This window comes from Panthera leo, chromosome D1, assembly GCF_018350215.1.
Source record: "Panthera leo isolate Ple1 chromosome D1, P.leo_Ple1_pat1.1, whole genome shotgun sequence".
Taxonomy (NCBI): Eukaryota; Metazoa; Chordata; class Mammalia; order Carnivora; family Felidae; genus Panthera; species Panthera leo.
Window position 1 is genome coordinate 97085070 of NC_056688.1, and position 24519 is coordinate 97109588.

At 60.7% G+C, this 24519-nt stretch overlaps 2 protein-coding genes across 9 annotated transcripts in view; one reads left to right on the forward strand and one right to left on the reverse strand.

The window, feature by feature from the left end:
* Positions 1 to 5437, forward strand: part of TSPAN18 (tetraspanin 18) — a 185183-nt gene extending 179746 nt beyond the window's left edge. For all 4 annotated transcript variants that reach the window (XM_042904300.1, XM_042904302.1, XM_042904303.1 and 1 more), the window contains 2 exons: positions 319 to 402; positions 2489 to 5437. In XM_042904300.1, coding sequence (XP_042760234.1) covers positions 319 to 402; positions 2489 to 2536 — 132 coding nt within the window. In that variant the 3' untranslated portion in view covers positions 2537 to 5437. The remainder of the gene's footprint in view (positions 1 to 318; positions 403 to 2488) is intronic.
* Positions 5438 to 6682: 1245 nt separating this feature from the next.
* On the reverse strand, positions 6683 to 22113 carry TP53I11 (tumor protein p53 inducible protein 11). Of its 5 annotated transcripts, none has more exons than XM_042904306.1 (9): positions 21976 to 22113; positions 21336 to 21464; positions 11982 to 12055; positions 11093 to 11240; positions 10423 to 10481; positions 10138 to 10186; positions 9621 to 9717; positions 8543 to 8644; positions 6683 to 7828 (listed from the first exon to the last, which is right to left on the reverse strand). In XM_042904306.1, exons 4-9 carry the CDS (start codon positions 11219 to 11221, stop codon positions 7695 to 7697), a joined length of 570 nt encoding a protein of 189 aa, XP_042760240.1. In that variant the 5' UTR covers positions 11222 to 11240; positions 11982 to 12055; positions 21336 to 21464; positions 21976 to 22113; the 3' UTR covers positions 6683 to 7694. The 5 variants fall into 5 exon arrangements, with proteins under 5 accessions (XP_042760240.1, XP_042760238.1, XP_042760239.1 ...); XM_042904304.1 differs by having other exon boundaries at positions 21251 to 21464; XM_042904305.1 differs by lacking the exon at positions 21976 to 22113 and adding an exon at positions 21587 to 21868 and having other exon boundaries at positions 21251 to 21464.
* Positions 22114 to 24519: the final 2406 nt, after the last annotated feature.

A 24519-nucleotide genomic window follows, 5' to 3' on the forward strand; every position in this document is an offset into this window, starting at 1 on the left:
CTCGTGTGTCTGTATCCACCTCTATCCCAGTTCGTATATGCCCAGGACTGCTTGCGAAAGCATTCATCCGTTTAGAGGGGACCTTGAGGGTCGCCACGGTCTTCGGTGTATTGCTGCCAGATTGCTGTTTGTAGGCCTCCTGCCTCCCAACCCCTCCCCCCCCGCCCCGCCCCCATCAAACGGTGGATTTGACAGGGTAAGTCTGCGGCTGCCTGAGCCGTGGGGCGGGTCACGTGCCAGTTCCCAGGCTTCGTACCTCGGTCCTGATTCTGCACTGTCTCTCCGGCTGTGGCTTCACCTCTGGTCCTTCCCTCCCAGGGCTGTTACACTGTGATCCTCAACACCTTTGAAACCTACGTCTACCTGGCTGGCGCCCTCGCCATAGGGGTGCTGGCCATAGAGGTAAGTAGAGGCCCCCACTTCCGCGGGTCCCCCGGAAGCAAGGCACACGCGGGGTCTTGGGGAGATCCCCCGTGCTCTGCACCCCCCAGCCTACCTCTGTCTCCACATCCTAAATCTAGGACCAAATTGGCTCCCTGCTGTAGGGACAGTATAGGCCCCATTGTGCCTGTCTGCTGCCCGAGTCGCTGTTGGACTCTGGTCTCATCCGAGCAAGTCTCCAGCAGTGAGTGGGCAGGCTCTGAGAGTCACCCCCCCATCCTCCTCCCACTGCCCCCCTCGCGGTTCCTCTCTGCCTAATCCTCCCCCAAGGTCCCCCAAGGTCCCCCAAGGTCCAGAGTGAACTCTTAACTGAGAATCAACACCGCTGCCTTGAGGAAAGGGCTGCGGCTTGTGCTTCTAGATCAGGCTCTTTGTGTGGGGTGGGGGGGGGGCTCGGGACCTGTGAGGCCTTGTCCACCTCCCAAGGGCGGTCTTAATTAACCCCTTCGCCCCAGTCCCGGAACCCCCATCAAAAGGCAGGCTAGCTGCAGACTCCGGCCGCCGCCACCAGGGGGCGCCTCAGCCGAGGAGCGGAGCTGCCCCTCCCTTCTCCCCGCCCCCTTTCTGGGTCTCAAGCCCCCGCTACTGCTGGAGTTTGGACTGACCGCGTATAGCCCACGCTTGGCCATCTGCAGGAAGGACCGCTCCCGGGCCTCGGCCAGCGGGGGAACGAAGTCAGGCGGCCGGAGCCCCAGCCTCCCCGTCCCTCCTTTCGGGGACATCTCGAATGCCCGGCACCATGCGCAGCTTTCAGGATGGGGGATGGGGGAGTGGGAGGGGTCCTTCATTCATTCATCCGTTCATTCAGCAAGCCTAGATTGAGCCCCTGCTTGCCAGCAGCCCTCTAGGGAAAGTTCTCTCACGGGAGGACACAGTGAGCGAGAAGCAGATAAATCTGCGCTGGGACTGCGGAAATGGCAGGGGTGTGCCCCGCGCAGGAAGGACTCTTCTCCCCACACAGGGCCTCTGAGCCACAGATTACTTCTCTGCAAGATGGCGCTGCTAACCGTGTCCCCATCCCCCTCCCCCCCGGCCGTCCTTGCTCCTGGCATTGTGGGGGTTGCGGAGGATGGGGACTGCATGCCTGGCGGGGGTGCGGGGTGGGGGGGGCTCGTTAGACAATGTCTGCATTCTTGATCCGCCGTCCTCCTCACCCCCAGCCCCCAAGCCCAGCTGTGACCCCTATGGGAGGCAGAACCCTGCTCCGGGAGGAGGGACCTTAACTGTATCCCTGTCCCAGCCTCGCTTCCCCTCCCGGAGATCTGGCCACGAGCCTGGGCTCTAGGGACTGTCCCTTGTGCAACTTGCAAGAGCCCTGACCTTGGGGGCATCGGCCATTCTGGTCAGAGGGGCATCCCTGAATCTGGGTCTCTGCCTGCCCCCAACACCCCAGGGCCCTTAGGTAGGTGTTCCGTGACTGTGCTCTCAATTCTGGGAAGGGCTACATCGCCCTTGCCTATTAATAATGATCCTGGTAACTTTCTACTAATCATCTACTAGAGAACAGGCCTCGTTGGGTCATTGATCACCTTCTACTTCATCTTCCCACCCTCCTGTGAACTAGAAGGTGGAGTGTGTGGGACTTGGGAGCATAGGCTGTGGGGTCAGAATGCCTAGACTCAAACCCCAGCTCCCTCACTTGCAGCTGTGTGACCTTAGGTGAGTTGCATGACCTCTCTGTGTCTTGCCTCCTGTAAAAGGTGTTTGAGAAAGCACTTGGAAATGTGCCCGGCACGTGGTAAGCTCCAGTACATGCTCAGGCCAGAGAAGGGACATGTTGGGCCCAAGGTTGCTGCTGGCAAATAGGGGAGCTGGATTTGAACCCATGTCCAAAGCTCCCTTCTTTCCATGACTACACTGCACAAAGGGGACCATGCGGAGGGCTTGCCCCCAAGGAGTGTCAGGAACCCCTACTGCGGGAGGGTGCTGAGTGATGGGTGGGCCCCCTTCCTGTCCCACGGCCGGTGGCTGCTTCCCGTTGGGGTGGGACAGCCCAGTGCAGGGCTGGGAGGCCAGCCTGACAAGCCAACTTCGACTTCCTCTGCAGCTTTTCGCCATGATCTTTGCCATGTGTCTCTTCCGGGGCATCCAGTAGAGGGCGTGACCTGGAGCCTGAAGCCTCACCCGCCACCACTGCCCGGCACCCAACACCCTCCCCTCCCCAGTGTCCTTGCCCTCTTGCCCCCAGGGGAGGAGGTGAAGCCATCACGAGTGGCCAGAGGAAGGGGCAGAGGAAAATAGCTATTTTTTTAACAAAACAAAATGAAGACAAGGAAATGGATTGACGCACCCCGCCTGGACTCCGGGCTCTCTGCGAGGGCCCCGGCGCTTGAACCCAGGGAGCACTCTGCACTAGAGACCAAAGGAACCCCAAGCCCAGGTTCCCTCCTCAGCCCCGCCAGCCCCTAGCAGCCCCGGGGCCTGGGCCTTCTCCTCAGCTCCAGGTGCCAAGAACGGGAGGATCTAGGCAACAAGGAGGCAAAAGCAACTCTCAGATCGACAAAACCCAGGGGCCCCCTAGGAGACTTGGGCACCGTGTCCCCGAGGACTTGGAACCTACACTGAAGCCCTGGTCTTCTGAGGATGGAGTTGTCCCTGCCTCAGGCTGGGGCCTAGAGTGGGCTGCAGACGCTAAATCTGAGAATGGCCTGGCTGGCAGGGTCCTCGCTTCCCCCGTCTGTTGGATCACATAATCCGGAAAGCCCAGAGAGGGGCAGTTTGTCATTCACAGTCACACAGCACATGGGTGACAATTGTGAGCTGGAACCCACTCGTCCCTAGGCTGCCTCTCACCGCTTCCAGGGCTCTGTCAGTCTCAGCGTCCTGGTTTCCCGAGAGAGAGAGCAGGCTGGTCAGGAACTTCCCAGGCCCACAGCTGAGAAAATTACGGACTATTGCCCCTGCTCTCCTCCCACCCCACCCCCCATACTTCTTCCTAAGCCTGCAGGGACACACACACACACACACACACACAAACACAAACACACACTACCGTCCCTTTGCCACACTGCCCACCTCTGCCCACAAGCCTAACCCCTTCCCTGTTCACCAACTCTGTGGCTCCCCGGCTGGAAGGAACCCCCAGGATCATCTGGTTCTCCTCTCCCCACCCAGAACTGAGGCTTGGACGTCTTCCACAAGCTCTCTGCCAAGACTTTGCCACCGTCTTCTTGCATACCTCCAAGGACGGGGAGCTTACTACCTCCCAAGACAGGCTTCTGCCTTTGGACTGCTCTGCCTTTTTAGCATCAGCTCAATGCACATTAGGGTTCTCTGTTTCTCTTTGGTTGCATCCACGGCATCCCACGTTCTCTTTCTCCTTCCCAAAGTATTAAGGCCACACATCGTCTCCCCCCAGATGCATTTTCTGCAGGCTACGGAGCTCCAAGACCTCTCGTTCCAGCTGTGACATGCTTTCCTGTCCCTTCACTGTCCGTAGCACATTTCTGTGTGTTTCTTCCAGGCTTGGGCAGGGAGAGGTTGTCCCCTAGACTCACTCACGCCTACACAGCGCCCACCGATCAGTTCCTCATATACAGGCCTTACATCCTAGACTGGTGTCGGCGACCGTATTACAAGATCCCTCGACTCCAGTGAATCAGGAGTGACTGCCGGAGGCTGTTGAGAGGATCTGAGGTTTGGCCTGGGGTCCGAGGGAAAGGACAGCATAATCCTAGTTGGTGTCTGCCCGACAACTTACGCTCGATTAGTGATGTCTGCCGCAGGCTTGGCAAGGGGAGGGGCAGCGTGGCGCCTGACCTCCTCTCCACGTCCCTCTTCAGGGTCTGGGAAGGGCCTGTTCTGACTCCCAGGCCCTGCGTCAGCTTCCAGCCTCCCTTCCAGCTTTCCAGCCAGTGGGGGAGAGACAGCTGTGGCCTGGAGCCCTGTGCTTCTCTGCTCTGCCACCTGCCCCCTTCAGAGATGCAGCCCCAGTTCTGTGCCTGCTGTAAAGATTGGCTTTGACCCTCTTGTCTCTCCCCTTCCCCCTCCCATCCTCCTGCTGTCCCCTCTAGTCCCAGGTCCCCCTCCTGTCTCCAGGCTGGGGCTTGCCATAGAGTCCCTGTAGCAGCCTGTCCTGGCAATTCCACACATGATGCCGTGGACTCCCTAGCGATGGGCGTCCCCGGGACCCTGCAGCTGGAACCCCAGCCCAGCCCGAGAGGGGCCTTGGGCATGCCCCTCTCCAGCCCCGCCCACCCACATGCTTAGCTTCAGCAGAGGCAAATGGCCTAAGGTTGACAAAGAGCTGGCTTGGCGGGACTCAGGGTCTGACTGGGCAACTGTGTGGCTCTAGCCCAGGGGCATCCCAGACTTCCGGGCCCCATCTGGTCCGCAGCACCCAGGAGAATCCGGGGCCTTCAAGGTAAGGAGGGCCTGGCATCTATCTGGCACCCACCCCCCTCCTCCTGTCCAGTCCATCCCCTCAGGGGGAGGAAGGGTGGGTCCTGGAGGAACATCTGGCTGAGGCAGGTTCAAGGGTGGATAGGAGACTCATCCCTAACGGCTTTGCAGAAGGGGGCCAAGGAGCCCCTTATCTGGCTACTGCCCACACTGGGGCCGGAAAGAGAAAGCAGGCAGTCCGTAGCATTGACCCAGGCTGGTCGTTCTATGCTGCCTGCAGCCATTCTGAAGCATGAAAAGGCAAGGTCCGTGCCAGTCTGGTTCGACCGAGCCTTTCCCAGGCACTGAGGTCTAACTGGGCTGGCCCACGTACGGCCGATAAACAACCCTACCCTGTTGGTCACACACACCCCAGGCTGAAAGCCACCTTCCGGCTCCGAAGCTGCCGTCTCTTAGAAAAGGGAACCCATCTGAGGGGTTATGAAGCTCTCATCCCTCCTTTCCACACCTAAGGGACCCGGCCAGGATACCCCGAACCAGCTGAGGCCCCGGCACCCCCATCTCCCAGAAGCCCCCTCTTCCCTTTCCCCATGGGTCCCGTGTCGAAAGTCTATTTTGAAACCTGTAAATGTTCCTTCCAGTAGATAGCAGAGCTAATTTATCATGTTTATTTCCTGTGAACCCCCCCCCTTTTATATTCTATATCAAGAGGAGTTTTTGTAATATAAAACAGGACGCCCACACTGATGGTTTTGCACTGGTTTTTGTGACTGTTTCTTACAAAAAGAAAAAGGAACGAAGAATAAATAGTGGCTGTGAAGAAGGTGGTCTTGCTTGGGTGGGGGTGGGGCAGAAGGGGGGAGCTGAGGCACGGAGGGCGCGGGGCTCCAGGGGCAAAGGTAAAGGGTGGTGGGTGGGGTGGGGGCGGGGGGTGTCTTCCCAAACCTTTAGGTTGGGGAGCCGGGCCGACACTGGGCCTTCTTCGGGAGATGAGTGGGTCCCCCTCCCTGTTTGTCACTGCCTCCCTCCCAGCGATGGCTCCTTGCCTTAATCCCCCACCACATCCCCGGACCAGGTCTGCCGGGCTCTGCTAGGTCCCTCTGGGCCCAGCTCCGATGTCCAAGCAGCACAGAATTTCATGGCAGCACCATCCCAGCAGGCCCTCATTACCACCCAAGGGACAAGGCCAGCCGCCCTCCCGCTCGCCCCATCCCCACCCCGGCTGAGGCTGAGGCAGCTTGGCCAGCCCGGCAGGTGCCTCACCCAGGCTGCAAAGCCCATGCTTTCTATTCCCCTGTGCCCCCTGGGTGGGGAGGGGAGCACTGATCCACCACGCCCACCGGTGACTAGGATGAACCACCCATCACCCTCCAGAGGATCAGCCCGGCCTTAAAAGGCCTGGGTCAGATACAGGACGCGATGGGGCCCCAGGGCACTGAGGGCACTGCCCAGTGGCCATCCACTTGACTCCCCAAGGTGGCGGTGGGCATCCAACCCGCCAGGCCCCTCCCCTCCGCGTGGAACAGTAGTTACAGCTGGGCTTTGGGGACAGCCGGGCCCGGTGTGGGCAGGGCAGGGGGCCCAGGCAGAGGTTCACCTGGAAGCAGCCAGAGCTGGGCTGCACCTGCCCCCCCCCCCCCCCAACCCCGTCCTACCCAACACTATCCCAAGACGAGAAACACATCTGGGGCCTGGGCTGCCTTTCTCTACCCCTGTCCCCAGACTGTGAGGGCCACCACTTCTGTGCACATTTGCGGTCTAGAGGGAAAGAGAGCACTGGGAGTGAGGGCTAAAGGGGGGCACACGAGCAGGGGCAGGGAGGGTGTCCTCAGCTCTGAGGGAACCGCGTGTTAGCCTCCTCCAGGGCACTTGGGGTGGGGACGACATTAGAGGAGTGGCCTGCTGAAATATTTCTACTTATTTCCCCTGCTGAGTTTGAAGGGCACCCAGTCCTACCCCGCCAGGTCTCGGGGGCAGCACCCCGGGGAGAGGGCGAGGGTGCGCGAGGGGACTGAACCGGGCAGACCGAAGGGACGAGGAAACGCCACTGCGTTTCTCTCTTCTTCACCTCCAAACCCCATCACTGGGGTTCCACTTCTCTCTGCGTCCACTGTCGGGGCCGGCCTGGGGGTGAGGCTGCTGGCAGCCTCTGGACCCAGGCCAGTTGGGGGAAGGGGACTCCTAGGGGCGTCCGGGAGCCGGGTGGAGGCACGGCAGCCTAGAGTAAGGCCCTAGGAGAGCCTGTGGTGGCCAGGCTTGGGGCTGGGGACCGGGCTCTGGCGACAGGTGGCCTACTGCAGAGGGAGGCTGAAAGGGAGGCACCGGCTCAGAGACCACCACCCCTGCCGGTCTGCCCGCAGCTGGGCTGTGGGAAGGGCAGGCGTGTGGGGTTAGGGGGCAGGGGGCAGCTCCCATGGGTGGGGAGGAATAGGGGCACGGGGTCAAATTCTTGGATTTTTCCAGGCATACACGGAAGCCATGTTCAGCCACATGGGCACTAGAGTGGCCGGGGGTGTAGGGAGGACCGGGGGACAGTGCTCAGCCTGTCTCAAACCAGAGAAGGGCCTCCTGGCAGAAGGGGCGAGAGTCCCATCTCAGCCCAAAACCCCACGACTCAAGCTCTCCAGCGAGTGTCTGTCCAGGGGATCCGGAGGCCAAGAGACCCACGAAAAGGAGGCGTTCCTGTGTGGGGCGAGGGCCAGAGGTTCAAGAGGCCCCGTCCCTCCCCAAACCTGAAAGCCCAGGAGATCACAGCATTTGGGGGTGCTCGGGAGGAAAGGAAGGCGGTCAGCCCCGCCTGCCTGGGGGCAGGCCCGGCACAGGGCAGGCTCCTTCCTGCCTTCCAGCAGCCAGAGGGAAACTGAGGCCCCGGGGCCTCCCCGCCACACAGGGGCCCCTGGCCCAGCGAGTGGCTAGACTTTCTTGGGTTTTCGGCCCACTTGGTAATAGTAGTAAACGCTGATGACGACAAAAAGGAGGCGGCTGGCCAAGAGCAGCAGAATCCCCAGGGACGCGAGGCCGGTCTCCGCGAGTGTGGCACTGACCACTGTGGGAGAAAGACCGGGAAGGGACAGACGTCAGCAGAGGGGTGTGCCTCACCCTCAACACGGGGCGACATACTGACGGGCGCCCGGGCGGCTCAGTCAGTTAAGTGGCCAACCCTTGGTTTCGGCTCAGGTCGTGATCTCACTGTTGGTGAGTTCGATCCCCGAACTGGGCTCTGTGCTGCCGCTGCAAAGCCTGCTTGGGATTCTCTCTCTCTCTCTCTCTCTCTCTCTCTCTCTCCCCCTCCCACGCTCGCTCTCAGAATAAATACATAAACTTAAAGAAGGAAAAAGATGGCATGCTGAGCTGGGGGGGTCCTGCCAGCTGCTGGCCCTCACGGACATGTCTGTTGTGATGTCCCCGACGTGGCAGGTACTGGGGCAAGGGCGAGCATGCCATCACACCTGCTCTGGGTACACACGTGAGCGATGGGTTATGGGAGGCGGCAGGTGCACGTACACGGGGGAGGCTGTGGCTCTGTGTGTGTGTGTGTGTATGTGTGTGCGTTCAAGAAGGTACAGGTGTGTGTGGGTAGGTGAGCACAGGGGCACAGACACACAGGTAGACACGGCCACGTGAGCCCCTCCCCCTCGGATGGATTTCATCACTTCCTGGAAACCAGGCAGCAAGAGCTGGAAAGCCAGGGGCCACACCACCGTGCCCACACCTCCCACCCCGTCAGCCTCCCTGTCTCACTGCCCACCTCAAGACTCACCCAAGAACTGGACCCCAAAGTAACAGGCTTCGGTGAGCAGAGTCCATCGGATGATCACTTTCTCAGCCGTGTAGAGAGCATTCCACATGATCAGGGAGATGCCTGGGGCAGGGGGGACAAAGAGCAGGCTGGGGAGGGCGTCTTGAGCCCTAACCCCTTGGGGCAGGGGCCCGTTCCTCCTGCACTGGGCAGATTTGCCAGGAACCCAGACTTCCACATTCCCCACCCCCACTCACACCCCCCAGATCAAGGCCATCCGCCATCCCACCGAACCCCGTAACCCTATAGCTCTCCCACTGCATGGGTGATGTCCTTGAAGCCACCCCGATCTCCTCCAGCCCCTGCCCCTGCCCCCTGGCACTGGTGCAGACCCTTGCAGGCTGAGTACAAGTGCAGTCAGCACAAGGGTGGGGGAAACTGCATGTGCAAAGGCACGGAGGCTTTCTGAAACGGGGGACTGGGCATCGCGAGATGCGGCCGGAGCCCAGGGCTCACGGTGGGATATGAGGGAGGCGGGTCTGGGAAGGTAGGCTGGATCCACCCCACAGACCACCCCGAATGCCAGGTGGAGGGGCTGGGCCTCTATTCTGCAGGTAAAAGGGACCGCGGGATGTTTTAGAGAAGAGGAGGGACGCTACCTGTGCTAGGCTCTAAAGGCTGTTAACTCAGCTTCCGGCCAGGCACGGGGTGGGACAAATTCGGAAACAGAATGGTTCTAAGGAGAGGCCCGAGGGTGGGAGGGGTTTTGCAGACCCGTGTCGATTTGGTCTCCCGCGCTAGGCCGTGAGGTCCTGGAGGGCAGGGCCCGAGCCTCATTCACCTCTGTACCTGGATGACCAGGTGGGGAGCTACACACAGTAAGTATTCGGTGTTTGCCCGAGTCCACTGGGTGCATTCCAGCAGTGGCCACGAGATGGCAGCACACACCCAGCAGAGACAGACTCAGCTGAAGGGAGGGACAGCAGGTGCTTAGAGGGGGAGCCCACGCACAAAGAAAGGCTTCCCCGTGCTCCTCTCAGTCCCCGTGGGTCCCCGGCTGCCCATCACGTCCCTCGGAGTCTTCCCTAGCAATACTCACTGAGGAGGGCACCGCCATAGAGGCGGATGGGGGTCTTGCTGGTCACCTGGGCTCCATCAAAGACCGCATCATAGAGCTGGTCAGGGAAGGCGAGGGCCTGTGGACATTGGTGGGAAGTTCATGGGCAAAGTTGGTGGGGGTCGCTGTTGAAACATCCTCTGGACATGTCCCTCCTTCCCCCCAGAAGCAGGGCTGAGATCCCTGGGGCAGTCCACTGTCAGAACCTTGATTGGCCCCAAGCCTTCCGTGCCAGGACAGAAGGCTCTGGGTTTCTAGGGACAACGAGTCAGGAATGTGGACCACGGGATCTAGGATGTGCCAGAGCAGGCCGGGTACAGGTGGGAATGAGTGTCGGGAGCTGGGACTGTGGAGGGAGCTAGAGGGCCTTCAGCATGATGACCATGTGGGTAGAGGCAGCGGGGCCCCCAGGGTAGAGGAGGAACCCCCAGCAGAGGTTCAGAGGCAGGACACAGGGAGCCGGACCCGGGACCGGGGGTGCGGGGGGCGGGGGGCTCACCATGATGGCGATGCCGGAGAAGAGCACAGCAGAAGCAAACTGCCAGACCCTGGGGACACGTGGAGAGACGGGTCACAGCCAGGCCCCTTGCTGCTGCGCCCAGGCCCCAGGGGACCCTCCCCTCTCCAGCCAAGATGTCCAGGGATGGCTGGCGTTAGGGGGAGGGAACGAGACGGGATGGAACCACAGGCACGAGGGCACCGGGGCAGAGCTGATGTGGCAGGGTCTGGCACGGCCCTTCCCCATAACCCTGCCCCCGACCCAAACTCACGCTCAAGTGCTCACCTCAGCCCCAGAGGCTCCCGAACAGCAAACTTGATTTCATTGCCCAAGACCTGGCTGATCTGTGGACAAACAGGGGTCAGGGCCATGCCCAGCCCACTCACTCCCCTCCCGGAGCCCCCTGGCGTGTCTGGGCACCCACCAGGGTACTTCTGCTCAGCCAGAAGGTCACCCAGGCTGGGAAGGTCACACTGAAGCCACCCCCCCTCTGCCTCTCTTTAACACCGGGGCTTACACAGGAAGCTGAAAATACGGTGGGCAAGAACAAAAGCTCAGAGGTCCGCTAGACAAGGGCTTGAAGCCTGGCTCTGCCACTTACTGGTAACGGCCTTGGGTAAGTCCTGGCCCTCTCTGGGCCTCAGTTTCCTCCTCTACCAAATGGATTAATAACCATCCCCCAGCACTTTAGTGAGATTAAATAATGCTTATAAAGCGATCGTTGCAGTAGCTGGCACATAATAAGCACGAAATTCATTCTAGCGATCTGTCTTCGTTTTTGTTACGATTCCCCGGACATCTCCGTTAAGTTCCTAGAGAAAATGAGCTAAGTCCTGGGGCTCCTGCAGCCACAGCTACTCTTCTCCCAGATGGCAGGCCGTACCCGCCTCCCCAAAGGGGTGTGGAGGTGGGCCCCCGGGTGTGGCCAGCTGAAGGCCCCGCCCCCCCGGCCCACCTTGGAGCGGTGCACCTCCCCGTCGTCGTCCTCCCCGCCCACGCCGAGGATCTTGCGGGTCTTCAGGCGGCTCACGAGGTCCGTCTGGCTGTGCTTCTTCATGAGAGGCGGGGGCTGCTTGGCCGCCATCTCGTCCCGGAGCCGCTGTCTACAGAGGCCGCAGGGAGACACCAGCCTCAGCCACAGGTCCTGCCCGGCCCCCAGACGTCAGGGGCACCCAGTTCGGACCTCGGGGCCTGGCGAGGCCTCCCCGTCAGCGTGGGGCAGCAGGGGGAGCACCAACAAGAAATCTGAGGGCCCAGGCTTGGTAGTCAGCTCCCTAACTAGCCGGCTGCGTGAGGAAGGGGGCAAGTGTCTCCCTTTCCTGGCCTCGGCTTCCTTGTCTATAAAATGGGTGGGGGAGGATGTTCCTAAAGCCCTTTCCGCTGTGTGAGCCTATCAGGCCTAAAGGCACACGGTACACCCCAGGTCACCAGGCCGGACGGAGCCTTTCAGAGCGTGTGCGCCCAGGAAAGGCGTTCGGGCCCAGATGAGACCACATCCGGGAGGTGGGGGCCATCGGGAGTCTGGGTCAGTCTTGCCAGACGAGGGGTGATCTGCCCGAGTCCTGGGGTCCAGGTCCCCCACGGAACTGTGGCCCAGACAACCCCTCCGCCTAGCCAGACTCCCTCCCTGTCTCCCACACGACCTCCTTCAAGCCGCCAGGGCTGAAAGAAGGGGAGCGGGGTGACCCCGGGACCCAGCGGAGCCAGGGGAAGGACGGCCGGGATTGCTGGCGGAAGCCCGTGCCCCTCCCTGCCAGGGGCACCCACTGCCAGCCTCTTCCCCTCCCCGTGTCTGCTCGCCATCCTCCACGCCCCCCCCCCCCCACCAGGTCTTGAGTGCCTACCGTCTACCAGGCGCTGGTCCGGGAGACACAGAAATGACTTGGCCGCCGGTCCTCCCGTTCGATCAGCAACACACCTATGCGAAGGAGATAGAAGTGTAGACCCCGGTGAGGCAAAGGCCTCCGAAGGCTGGCACTGGGCTGGGAACCGCCAGTGTGCAATGGGGGCTGCTTACGCCCATTCTACAGATGAGGAGCTCAAGCTCAGCCAAGTTCAACAGAGACAGGCTGAGTGACTCCAGCACTCTCCCCAGCCCACCGCGTGGCACATTCCAAGCACCTTATTCCAGCCCACAACTACCCTCTGGCAAGGCCGCAAAACTACTCTCACAGATGTCGCCTGCCCCTCTGCTGGGCTTGCTGGACCTCCCTGACCAGGCCTCGGACCTGGGTCCCAGTCTGGCTGCCAGCGGAGGGGTGTGTGTGTGTGGGACCAGCCAAGTCTCCCCCCTCCCGGCCCTGGTCGGGGCGGCCAGGGGCAGAGCCGTCCTCAGCGTCCTAAAATAAAGCACCCGGACAAAGCAACATCAGAACAGAATCCAAGTGTGGGGCGTGTGGATATCGTGGCTTTCGACTCGGGTAAAGGAGGGAAATGGCAGAGTGTCTCAAGTTTGGAGCTAACCACACAAGTTGGTACCGATGGCCTCCGGTGGGTGAGTGACATTCAAGGCCAAGGGCCCGCCCAACCCCTGGCCTTACTTACAGCTATGCCGTCCCCTCCCTCCACACTCACCCTGGGGCAGGGGAGGGGCGCAGAGGTGGCCACTGGTGGCCAGGAAGGCCCTCCGGCGGGGAGGTGGCCAGCCCCGCCCGAGAAAGCAGGGTTTAGCCACACTGCTCCTCAGGGGCCGGGCGCTGTCCCCACACCTCAACGCTGGCCACCACTTCTCGTGACCCCAGAGGCTACAATCAGCCCGGTGTCCCTCCCGCTGCCAGGTGGACCCGCTCGAGACAGCCTGCAAGAGCCGGCCAGCTGCTGCTGGTGGCAGCCGGGGCTCGCCCCCCCCCCACCCGTCCTCGGCCCAGGAAGCCCCAGGGGGCCCCACCCTCACCCCTTCTTTCTCTTCCTTTCTTTCTTCACTTTACATACTGCAGAACTGACATTTTTTTGTTTGCAGTTCCATAGATTTTTAGGACGTGTATAGATTCACACACCTACCACGGGTAAGTCAGGACCCCTGCCCGCGCCATGCTCTCCCCTCACCCCTAGCCCCTGGCCACCACGGATCTGTTGTTGGCCATCACCCCGGCTCTGTTCTTCTTTTTCCCAGTGTGTTATAATACGTAGAATCGTAGCGACTAGAACCATTTGAGACCGGCCCCCTTCATTCAGCATAATGAATGAGATGCCTTTGAGGTCCATCCCAGCTGCTGGGCCAGTCAACGGTCTTCTCCTCTTTATGGCAGAGTAATATTCCACGGGATAGACGTGGCGGCTTGGCAAGCCAGCCACTAGCTGAAGGACCGCCGGGCCATTCGCAGAGTCTGACAATTATGAACGGACCTCAGTCCCGCGGCATAAGGCCGGCCCTCGGGCCAAGCCCACCAGGTCTGGGCTGCATCAGTGACCCCAGCTCAGAGCCACAGCTGCCTTCCTCTGCCCGGTGACCCCTCGCCACCAACGCGTGCACGACGCTCCCCTCCGCGCGGCAGGCCTGAACCTGCGAGGCAGGGGCCGTGGAGCGTGGTGGGGCCAGCCCGCAGGGACTGGGTACAGAAAGGGGGGGCTCCATTTGACATCAGCACCGCTCTTGGGGGGGGACAGGCTTTATCCACAGGCACCACCATCAGGTACCCGGGCTGGTGGGACCCGCTGTGGCCTCCCCCAGCCCAGCCCCCAGCAAAGAGCTCATCACCAACAAAGGGCCCGAGGGCCTCCCAGGGACAGGGAAATCTCCAGAGAGAAGAATCCCCTGCACCTGCGTCGGCACAGCTAACTCCTCTGAGCACTAAGTTCTGTTCCTTCTTCACCCACAGCACAGGGCCCTGCCTGGGGAGGGCAGGTGGGGGGCTGTGTCACTCCCATACACCCGCCAGCCCCTCCACACGCCCTGCCCCCCAAGGCAAGCCACGTACACGGCCCCCTCAGATCTGCCCTTGAACTTGCTTCCCTTCCCACTCCAGGTGTTTTTCAGCCTGGCCTCACTTTTTTTTTAATGTTGATTTTATTTATTTTGAGACAGAGGAAGAAAAAGAGAGAGAGGCAGAGCGAGAGGGAGAGAGAGAAAATCCCAAGCACGCTCCGTGCGGTCAGCATGGCGCCCGACATGGGGCTCGATCCCACAAACCGTGAGACCATGACCTGAGCCAAAATCAAGAGTCGGAGGCTTAACCGTCCGAGCCACCCGGGCGCCCCCAGCCTGGTCTCATTTTAACCTAAGTGAGGACAGAAGGCACCTTCCTTTGCCGTACCCCCTGCATCGCGTCTGAACCAGATGTGCGTCCGAATCCCGATTCTGCCCTCTTACCTGCTGTAGGGCTTGGGGCAGCTGGCTCACTGCAGCTCTCCCAGCCTCAGTTTCTGCCCCTGGGAAATGGGGGCCATGAGAACACTGGCTCCGTGCAAGCGCTGGACGATAGGGCGAGGGAACTCAGGGGGGGCCTGGGGCAAAGTGCCCTGCCCGCCCACACTCGCACTTCCCTCTCTGCCTTCAGCCATTCAGCCGTGCACAATGGAAAAAGCCTGCCCCATAGGGCGGTTGCTTCCTTCCCAGGGCCAGCTGCCTTCGAAGGGCCCCCAGGGCTTCCCCCAGGTGAGGCCAGCTGCCCGAGGGAGGCTGAGGGAAGGGGCAGCGTGGAGGACAACCAGCCAAGCAAGGAACAGGTGCAGGGACATTGCAGCCTGCAGTCCCCTAGAGCCTGAGTTCAGGACCCTCTACGTTCTGCCCCTGGCTGGCCTCTCTGACCTCAGTTCCCAATAAAGCCAGCAAGTCGCTGTCCTTCTGAACAGTCGTTCCCATTTCTGAACCACTGCCCCCGGGAGGGTCCTCCCTGCTCTCGGTCCCCCCACCCCAACACTCCTGGTTCTTTAAAGCCGCACGACCCCTCCCTCCAGGCAGCTTTCTGGGACACAGCCCCTCCCGACTTCCGTGGGTCTCAGTGTGGGCGGCCCCTGGCCACTTCCAGCCCATAGGCCTAGTCACGTCATGGGCGCCTGGGCTCCCGGAGACCCGGTGATCTGAAGGCAGGGTTGTTATCTCGTCCAAGCATCTTCCCGCTGGGCCTCGGCACGCGGGCAGGCCCTTCATCGGCACAGGACAGTTGGGCTGCGGGAAGCAGGCCTCCCGAACCGCACCCAGAACACCCAAGATCACGCTATGTTAGACGTGGCAGGGCCCAAGGGGAGGCTCTGTTCCAAACACACACTGGACAGGGCAGAAAGCTGAGGCCCAGAGACGGCAGGGTCTGCCTCGGGCCACCCAGGAGCTGGTGGCAGAGGAGCACAGGAAAGGGGTTTCACGGTCAGGCAGGGCTGGGTTTGAATTTGACACCTCCTCCTGGCTGGTGGTCTCGGACAAGCGGGCCCAGGGTGCCGAGGACACAGGAGAGTGGGTGCCAATGTCTCGGCGAAGGGCCTGGCCCATGGGGTGCCCGGGAAGCGGTGGGGGTCAGGACAGGCGGGGAGAGCAGGCGGGGAGACCTCACGACGGCTGCCTCCACGAAAGCTGCAGCCACCGCTAGACGGCCAGCACCGCGGGCTGGGCTTTCTGTAGGTCTGGCTCACGGGGCTTGGGACACACTTCCTGGCATGGGAGGGGCTCAGCAAATATTTGCGACCGAGTAGTGAGCTGGGGAAGGGTTTGAGAGCCCCCCCACTGCTGGCCAAGCTCTGACTCCCTACAGAATACACACACCCCCACGCATCAAGTGCAGGGACGTCTTGAGGCCAGGAAGAACATCCCTAAGAGCTCCCAGTGGCAGTAAGACAGAGAGGTCATGACTACACGGAGGCCGGGAAGGGAGAGGTTTGTCAGGGGTACAAAGTGCCAGGGGAGAATGGGAGGGGGGGTGGGGAACATACTGCACGATTAGACCAACTTCGGCTCAAACCTCAACTCTTTCTCTTACTTGTCTGTGACCTCAGGAAACTTTCCTAACCCCTCTGAGCTTTCATCTCGTCCTTGGTGAAACCACACTGCTACTTCTGAGCTCACAGGGTTGTGAGGAGACGCTGAGCACAGGCAGTCAAGGGGCCTGGCACCTGCCGTGAGCTCCATACAGGACAGCAATTAATGACATTGCTTATGGGGCGGCTGCCAAGGAAGGCCCTGCCCTGGCGGCAGGTCAGACGGGCCTGGGGCGTCACTCCCGTGCTGGTCCTAAAGGACCTCTCCCAACCCCCCTACGGCCTCCCCAAGAAGCCTGCTTGGTTTCCATAGAAACGGCCGGACTGCAGAGCTGTCCCTGGCGTGGAGACTGTGCCCATGAGGGCTGGCTTAGAAACCTGACCGGCAGGGGGAGGGGAGAGGAGAGGAAGGGCGCCTGGGGTCCGGAACACCCACCAGCTGATTCGGGGCAGTTGCTGCTGAGTCTCAGAGCCAAGAACCACTTCCTTTTCGAACAAGACCCTCTGCTAAAGAGACAGTACACCTGTCCCTCCCCCATCTGGTAGGAACTGCCCCGGAGAGCATCCACCCCAGGGCTGGAGGCAGGGGACGAGGACTTCCAGACCAGGAATTCTCTGCAATCCCCATGACAACCCTAGGAGGACGGCTGTATCGTCACCCCCATTCTCCAGACGAGGAAACCAAGTGACTTATTCAAGCTTCTCGGGGTAAGTGGCAGAGTTGAAACTTGAACCGAGGTAACCGCACTTCAAATAGACATCCCGCGAGGAGCTGGGGTGTGTGGGCAGGGCCAGTGGTGAGGTCCGGGGAACCTGACCTCCAGGAAGAACTACGCTGTAAGCCATCTTCCTCCTCACATCTCCCTTTGAAAGTCTCTGGCAGGTTGCCAGCATCCGAACTCCTTCCTTCCTTCCTGGGGTCCAGCCTCCCCTGGGTGAAGGCGCTGTGGCTCTGGTGGGACCAGGGCAGGGCCGCGGGGAGGCCCATTGTTCTGTTATCACACGGGTGCAAAATAGCTGGAAACAGAGTCTGGGACAGGGCAGTGCCAGGGGAGGGGGCAGTGAGAGGCGGAGCCTCCAGGCCCTGCTCGGAGAGAAGCGGAGGTGAGGAGGGAGCCCCAGCAAGGAGCCCATTCATCCACCCCGTCGTCCCTTCCTGGGGCAGTCCACCAGCCCCTTGGCCAAGATGGGGTCGAAAGACCCCCAACCCAGAGCCCCCAGCCTGGGTCTTCAGGCGGAGTGAATCTCACATCTCAAGGGCGGTACGGGAGAGGCTTGGGGATGAAGGGACCCACGTTCCTTACTAGCCCTATGCCTTTGGGCAGATTAACCTCTCCTGCACTAGAAATGGGGGTCATGGGGCCCGACTTACCAGCATGTCGGCAAAGTTACAGCAAAACTAAGAAGCTGCAGGACACAAAGGGGGCTTGGCTAATGCCCATTGTCCTACGGACATCATCACAGTGACTGCTAAGGTGCAGGTGCGGTCCTCGTGGGTCTCGGGGCCTTGGGCCTTCGGGCTAAGGCACAAAGCCAAGCCGACTTCCGGGCAGCGCGTCCCTTGAGGGTGTAGTTATTCTAAAGGCCGAGCCGGCCTGAGGCAGTCAGCCTTGCCTGTCAAGTGGCTGGTGAGCCAGTTGAGGGCAGGGCCGTATCATCTCTCTCGCGCGTGTCCCACGTCACCCCTGGGCTCAGCGCGGATGCAAGGGAGCAGGGTGACAGGTAGAACGGGGGGGGGGGGGGGGGGGGGGGGGAGGAGCATGATGCAAATCCCGCCGCGGTGACAGGCCTAGATCCTGAGTCAAGAAAGGGATTCCACGTCCCGTTTCCAAGAACCTCCAGGAACGTGGGAGCTGCCAACGGAGCCCTGAGTCACTGGCGGGGAGACAGGACAGCTGAGGTCACCAAAGACTGTGCCACCGTGGGAAAACCAGGCCCAACTGTGAGATTCAGTTAATTCATTCAAAAAAAAAAAAAAAAAATGGGAGCGTGGTCTCTGGGACCCTCCCGGCTGTGATAGTCACGATTGGGCTTCTAAATTCACACTGTAGCGGCACACGAGGCCCGAGCTCCCGCTGCCTGGGGGCCTCTTGGGGACACGCATATTTTATCCACGAGTTCTCTTTGTTTTGAAGGTGCCTGATTTCCAGAATTGCAGAGGAAAGCCCCAACTTTCATCATAAACAAACATCTGCAAATCGTCAGGGACGAAAAAAGTAATAAACATTCCCTGCAGTGTCGGAAAGGGTGGGAGAGCAGAGGACAGGGAGGGGGCATCCCTGGGCCTCACCCCAGGGCCTGAGAGGGCTGCTGTGTGCAAGCGGGATTCAGCCCTTGACGGCCATCCATCCGGCCACCCATCGTCGCTCAGAAGTCGCTGAGAGGGTCTTCCCTGTCCCTACCGTCACTCACAAAGGGCAGAGCACATGGGGAATTTCTGTCCTCTCAAGCCGGGAATGGGCCTGCCTCCCCCACAGCCTGGCGACCGCGTCAGGGCCCTCAAAGGCAGCTGGTGCTTCTGGATCCCATGGGACCATGATCCTGGGGACGGCCTGGCTTCTGGCTGCCATGGGGCCAGAGCTCTTGAGAGGGGGCAGTGGACATACGTCAATACCCCACCGCCCCTCCCACCCCTCTCCAAACCTCTACGAGGGGAGGACAACAGGGGCAAAAGGAACTTCCCTGCAGGGATGCCAACTTTTCCAGAAGCAAGAGGTGATGTGCCCTCTGGGTGGCTTGGGGGAGGCAGGCAGAAGGGTCCCTGTACTTTTCCCGGGATGCGGATGGGCCAGCCAGGACTGCCCATCTCCCCCAGGCTTGGGGGCTCTGCCTTAGTGGTCAAAGGAGTGGGTTAAGACTCAAAAGGCTTGTGTACCTGCATAGCGTTGGGCCAGTGACACCACCTCTCTAGGCCTCCGTTTCCTCATCTGTTAAATGGGTGTAATAAGGCCACCTACCATCCACTGACGGGGAGGTGCACAAAAACACCCAGAACAGTACCTGTTCCATAGTGAAAGCTTAGTAATGTTGCTGCTGTTATTTTGAGACTAGGAGACTCAGCTTCTTTGCCTCAGTTTCTCCCTTCACCATACCAGCTTCAGAACAGTCCCCTTCAAGGGGCTACATGTGGATACAGAATGGGGTGTTTACAAGGGACGGCCAAAGAAGGAAATGGGAAGGGAACAGGGACTCCCTCTGGGTCCAGAGGCAGATGCGGCCCGGAGGCACTCACGACAGACGGGCAGGGAGAACCTGGAGAGGGTTTGGCAATGGATTGCAGGGATATGGGGCCCCTTGAGCTACTAAGCCTGGGTGGCTCCCCTCCATGTTTCCAGCTCTTGGCCAGGCCTGACCCTGGCCGGGACGCAAACCAGTGTGGCCAATGAGTAGCTGAGCTGCAGGATGAAGTGAAAATATTATAGGCCGGGAGTCAGAACATCGGGCACCCCGCCCTGCTGCCACCGCTACATGTCCTGGGGTAACTTCAGACCCATCTGAGCATCACTTCCCTCCTCTGCGAAATGGACAGGCATCATTCCTTTTCAGCCAGCCTTGCCTCCTATCTCTTCCCCACCCTCCTCTCTCCACCCCAGTCACACTGGCTCCTTACTGTTTCTCAAATATGGCAGACACATTCCTGCCTCAGGGCCTTTGCACAGGCTGATCTCTGCAGGATCTTTATTTACCCAAGCTATTCCCACAGTTCACTCTTTCAAAGCCTTGACCCACAAGTCACCTCCTCAGGGAGGCCTCCTGGACCACCTTTATGTAAAATAGCACCCCCACCCCTCGCCTCGACACCCCCTGACACTCAACTTTTCCCCCTTCACCTCCCAATACGCCATCTAATTTATTTTATTATTTGTTCCTCTACCCTTTAAGTGTCAGCTCCGTGAGGGAAAGAATCTTCATTTTGTTCTCAGCTATCTCTCAGTGCCTGGAACTGTGTCTGGCACTTCGTTCACTAAATCACCGTTGGCGTCGGGCCCACAATTTGCTCAGTAAGTGAAAGCACAGAAGAGTCTAGAATTGTGTATGTCTAGGGGTCACTGCTAATTTCATGGCTCTCCTACCCGGCACACCGGCGAGGGGTCGGGCCTTTCTCCAGAGGGGCTGGAGGGTTGTCCGTGGCTGAGTATAGAGTTGGAGAAGTTACTGCGGGGCCTGGGGGCAGGGATCCGGCAAAAGTGTTGACAGCTAGACAATGGTGAGGGACTTTGGGTCTCAGCCCTCCACTCCAAATCTGGAAGGATTGATAAAACCTACAGCATGTGGGCGGGGGGAAAAAGACGCCAGGGCTGCTGATCCCCGGGGTACTGGAGCCAGAGGGGACCTCAGGGACCGGACGGCCCATTTTATAGATGGGATAACAGAGACCTGGAGAACACACAGTGCCTTATTTCCTAACAACCCAACGAGAAACACCTTTCGTCCTCCTGGGCTGAGGGTGAGGCTTCCGCTAAGGAAGGCACAGCGTCCCCTCCTGGCACTCCACCAATGCCCCCCACCCCAACCCACTGTCCCTGCACTCTTTGGGCGGCAGGAAGAGAGGGTCTGCAGAGGGCCGTGGCCTTCTCCACACAGGCCACCAGACGTGTAGGTCCAAGAGGCCGCACAGTTGGGGTGGGCATCCCTGCGGCCCTGATGCGTTCTCCCCGCAGGACTGTCCCACCAGGAAAAGTTTGTCTGAAGGAAATCAACCAGGAAGCGCGGGGCGGTGGTGGGACCGCCGACTCGGCCTTGGCCATGGGCGCTGAGCTCTGTAGGAGCCGCGGGGTTCCCGGCCTCCGCCCTGCTCCTGCCCCCGCCCACCTAGCTCCGGCGGCGGCGGCGGAGAAACTGGCTCCCCCGGGGCCGCGAGGGGGCGGCGGGAGCCCGGGACTGGGTGGGGGCGGGGAGGGCGGAGCGAGGGGACGCAAAGCAAGCGCCGGATACTGCGGGGCGCGCCGGGGATGCGCGCGGGATTCTGGCGGTTCCTCGACAGACCCCCTGGATGGGTGCGAGTATTTTGTCCGCGGCAGGAGCCCCAGCCCACGCAGAGCCAGGCCGATGGCCCCACACTGCCCCCTTCCTGAGCGCGCGACTTAGGGGAGACTGGGGGGGGCGACGTCTCCACCTGTGCTTTCCTGACCCTCCCACCCAACCACTGGGGCTTAGGCGCGGCTTCGGTTTCGGCCTCCTCCCCCTCCCCCCTCCCCCTACCTACCTCCCCGGCCGGGAGTCGGGGGTCTCTCCCGGTCTGGCTCCTTCCTCCTCCAATGTGTCCTTTATCTCCGGCTCCAGACACTCACCCACTTTCGGAGACCCGGGCCTGAGAGCTGGGGACCCCAGGCGGGGAGCTCCGGGCTGTTGGGCGCCCCCACGGCCGGCCGAACCAGAAGGACCCGCCAGCGGGAACTCCGCCACCGCGATCAGCGGCCCTGCGGGGGCGAAGACAGAAGGAGGGGCACTCGCAAGTTTGTGCCGCGCACTCCTCGGACCGGGGAACAATGGCGATGGGGGGGAGGGGACAGAGAACCGAGCGCGGGGACAACAGTCAGACCTCAGGGAGACAGAAACTGCTCTTCGCTCTTTCTCTCTTGCTCCGAAGCACAGGGGGGAGGTAAGGGCGAAATACACAGTCCAACGGAGCAGAGACAGCGGAGGGAGAAAGCCAGGGGAGACAGGGAAACCGAGGCAGAGGGAAGGAACCGAAGGGGCTGGAGGACTGCGCCTCGGGGGGGCCGGGAGGGGACCCCTGGAGTCGCGACAGAATCTGCCGGGGCCGAGAGGTCCTGGGGCGTCCAGGTCGCGCGCCCGGGGCCCCCATGACCCTGCGGCCGCAGAAGCCCCGCTGGGCTGGGCTGGGCTGGGCTGCGCTGCGCAGGTACCGGCCGGCGGCGGGAGGGGAACGTGCGAGCCTCGGAGGCGGCGGCGGGGGACAGAACTTACGTTCCTAGCGCATGCTGGCGCCGGCGCTGCGCGGGGCTGGCGAGCCAGGGGACGCTTGGGCCCTCGGGAGCCTCACATCGCGCCGCCCGCGCGGGGCAGGGCAGGGCAGGGCAGGGCCGGGCGGGACTGCGCGCGGCGTCCTGCGCGGCCGGGGTTTGCCCGAGTCTGGCGGCCCGCGCTGGTCCCTCCTCTCGGTCCCGCGCGCAAGCCAATGGCGCGCCGTCCCCTCCCACGCGCCGGCTGCCTCGCCCCCGAGGGTGGCCGCCGGGCGGGAGGGGGAGAGGGGTTGGGGCGACTGGGCTCCGGGGCTCCCCAGCCGAGGCTTTCCTAGGGACTGCCTGCGGGGGGCGCGCTCACGCCCCGGGAGAAGGCGCCGGAGAATCAAAGCGGAGGGCCCGCAGCGCCCAGGAAGACTTTTCTGGCAAGTTTCTGAAGCCGGCGCCCCTTTCGTGAGACTATCAACACCCCCACGGGTTGGCAGACCACGCTGTCTTAAATATCCTTGGGGTATCCCCTGGGGCCTAGGCCAGTGTCTAAAATGGAAGGGACTGCTTTGGCTGGTAGATACCCAAGTGTGTAGGGAACACAGTGACAACAATGGTCACCATCTGCTGAGCGCCCGCTCCGTGCCAGGCACCGTGTGCTCAAGGAGTTACAAGCGTTAACTCCATTGATTCTCGCAACAGCCTATACCAGCCGCATGATTAATCCCATTTTACAGATGATGGTCATTGACTTCGGATTTGGGCTTCCAGCCTAGACAACCCCCCTCTCCAAATGACACCCACCCCTCCACATAAACCTCTACCTTTTTCATTCTCCAGCCTAAAGCCCGGCCTCAGCCATGTCGCTGTAAGCCGCACTGTCACAGGACTAAGATCTTATCTGGGGCTCCTGGACCCGTCCTGGGGGGCACAGCTGTCAGACCTTGTATCTCTGAGCATCCTGTGGGGGGTAAGGGAGGGTGATGGGGGTGGTTTGGGGTCTGTGGGAGCCTGTCAGCTTAAAAGAACCAGGCTCCTACAAACAACGCTCCCCCCCACCCCAATTTCTGGCTCATTTCAACCCCCCGTGACCAGTAATGTGCCTCCCACCCCAAATCTCACCACCCTGCAGCCTTCTTCTAAGAAAAATGCCTGGATCTCTTCATTTTAATCTGATGGGAGTGGGGGTGGGGACAGAAAGGCAAGGTTGATGACACATTCCATTTCATGAGATAAGTAAATAGAGCAGGCAGAGGTGAGTGGTTGCCCCAGGTCTCTAGCTAGGTGGGCATTTTGACCCCAGGTCTGAGCTCTTTTGGTTAATCAGGCAGGCTCTGGGAGTACCCTGCCCGGGTTCAGACCCTGGCTCAGCCATCTGGCAAGTTATTCAACCTCTACATGGCTTATTTCCTCCACCTCCGAAATGGGGGTGACCAATACCGGGAACTGCCCGGGTTGTTGTGGAACAGCAACAGCACACACTTATCGAGCACTAACTGTTTGCCAAGCAGACTCTCACCTGTCTCCCCAGAGCTGGGAATGGGCGGGAGAGGCTGTGCCCTTTGCACGGAAGTAAATGGAACGGGGCCTGGTTTATAGAGAGCTCCCAGTGACAGTGAGCTGTCCTGATTACCAAGGGAACGACTCTGATCCGAAGCCACCTTTGTGGCCCACGGTGCCACCATCCCTGCACCCAGCCGGTGATGGCCAATAATGAATAGGTAAGTGAGTGAATGAATGGAAAGAACTACAGATCGAGATTGTTCCTAAGTGTGTTGGGTGAAGTACAGACCCAAGGTCCACCCGACTTGAGGCTCGACAGGCGTCTTTCCAACAACTCAGTCTCAACTCGCTGCCTTAACAGAGTTGGCTGAAGCTGGGATGATGAATTCATTTGTTGCCTCTTCTGTCTTCCCAGCATGCAAGGCTCTGGGTCGCTACAGGGAGGGTACCCGCCTTGCTAATGTGCAGTGTCGCCTCTGATTGTCCCCCCCCCCCCCCACTACCAGTGCTGCCCTTGGTGTGATCACTGTTATATCCAAGGGCCTTACATCAATAGGAGAGATTTTGTAACAATCACCCAAGATCTCCAACATGGAAGGTGCTGCCTGAGTGGTAGTGAGCACCCCGTCACTGGAAGCATAAAGGCAGCAGCCAGGGAAGGATTAATGAGGGGTGCTAGGGAAGGGATTCGCACCTTCGGTGGCACAGGATGTGGATAACCTTTGAGCCCTGGGTATCTTGATTCTGTCTTCCGATTCCCAAGCCCATCAGTGGGGAGCCTGGGAGCACAGGCTGTCCCCCCATCCTCACTAAGGAGGCAGTGTTGACTGGGCTCTTCCTGTGTGCCGGGCAAGGTGCCGGGTGCTGGGGCTCTGGGGGTAACCAGGACCCGGTCACTGTCCTTGGGGAGCTCATAGCTCTCGGGAGTCAGACGCACACACAGCAGCAACGGAGACAGTTCACAGTGACCGGCAAAGGGCTTGATGGGCAGGAGGAGAAAGAAGAAGGTATCCATGACCCCAGGCATCTGCAGTCCTTAGAGCGCCCATTAGAAACT

Excerpts from the sequence above, each read along its gene's own strand:
- TP53I11 (XM_042904306.1), bottom strand. The coding sequence starts at position 11,221 with ATGGCGGCCAAGCAGCCCCCGCCTCTCATGAAGAAGCACAGCCAGACG. Across the intron at positions 10,187-10,422 it reads CGGGAGCCTCTGGGGCTGAG|GGTCTGGCAGTTTGCTTCTG; the intron begins GTGAGCACTTGA and ends ACGTGTCCCCAG. Across the intron at positions 7,829-8,542 it reads CTTTGGGGTCCAGTTCTTGG|TGGTCAGTGCCACACTCGCG; the intron begins GTGAGTCTTGAG and ends TTTCTCCCACAG.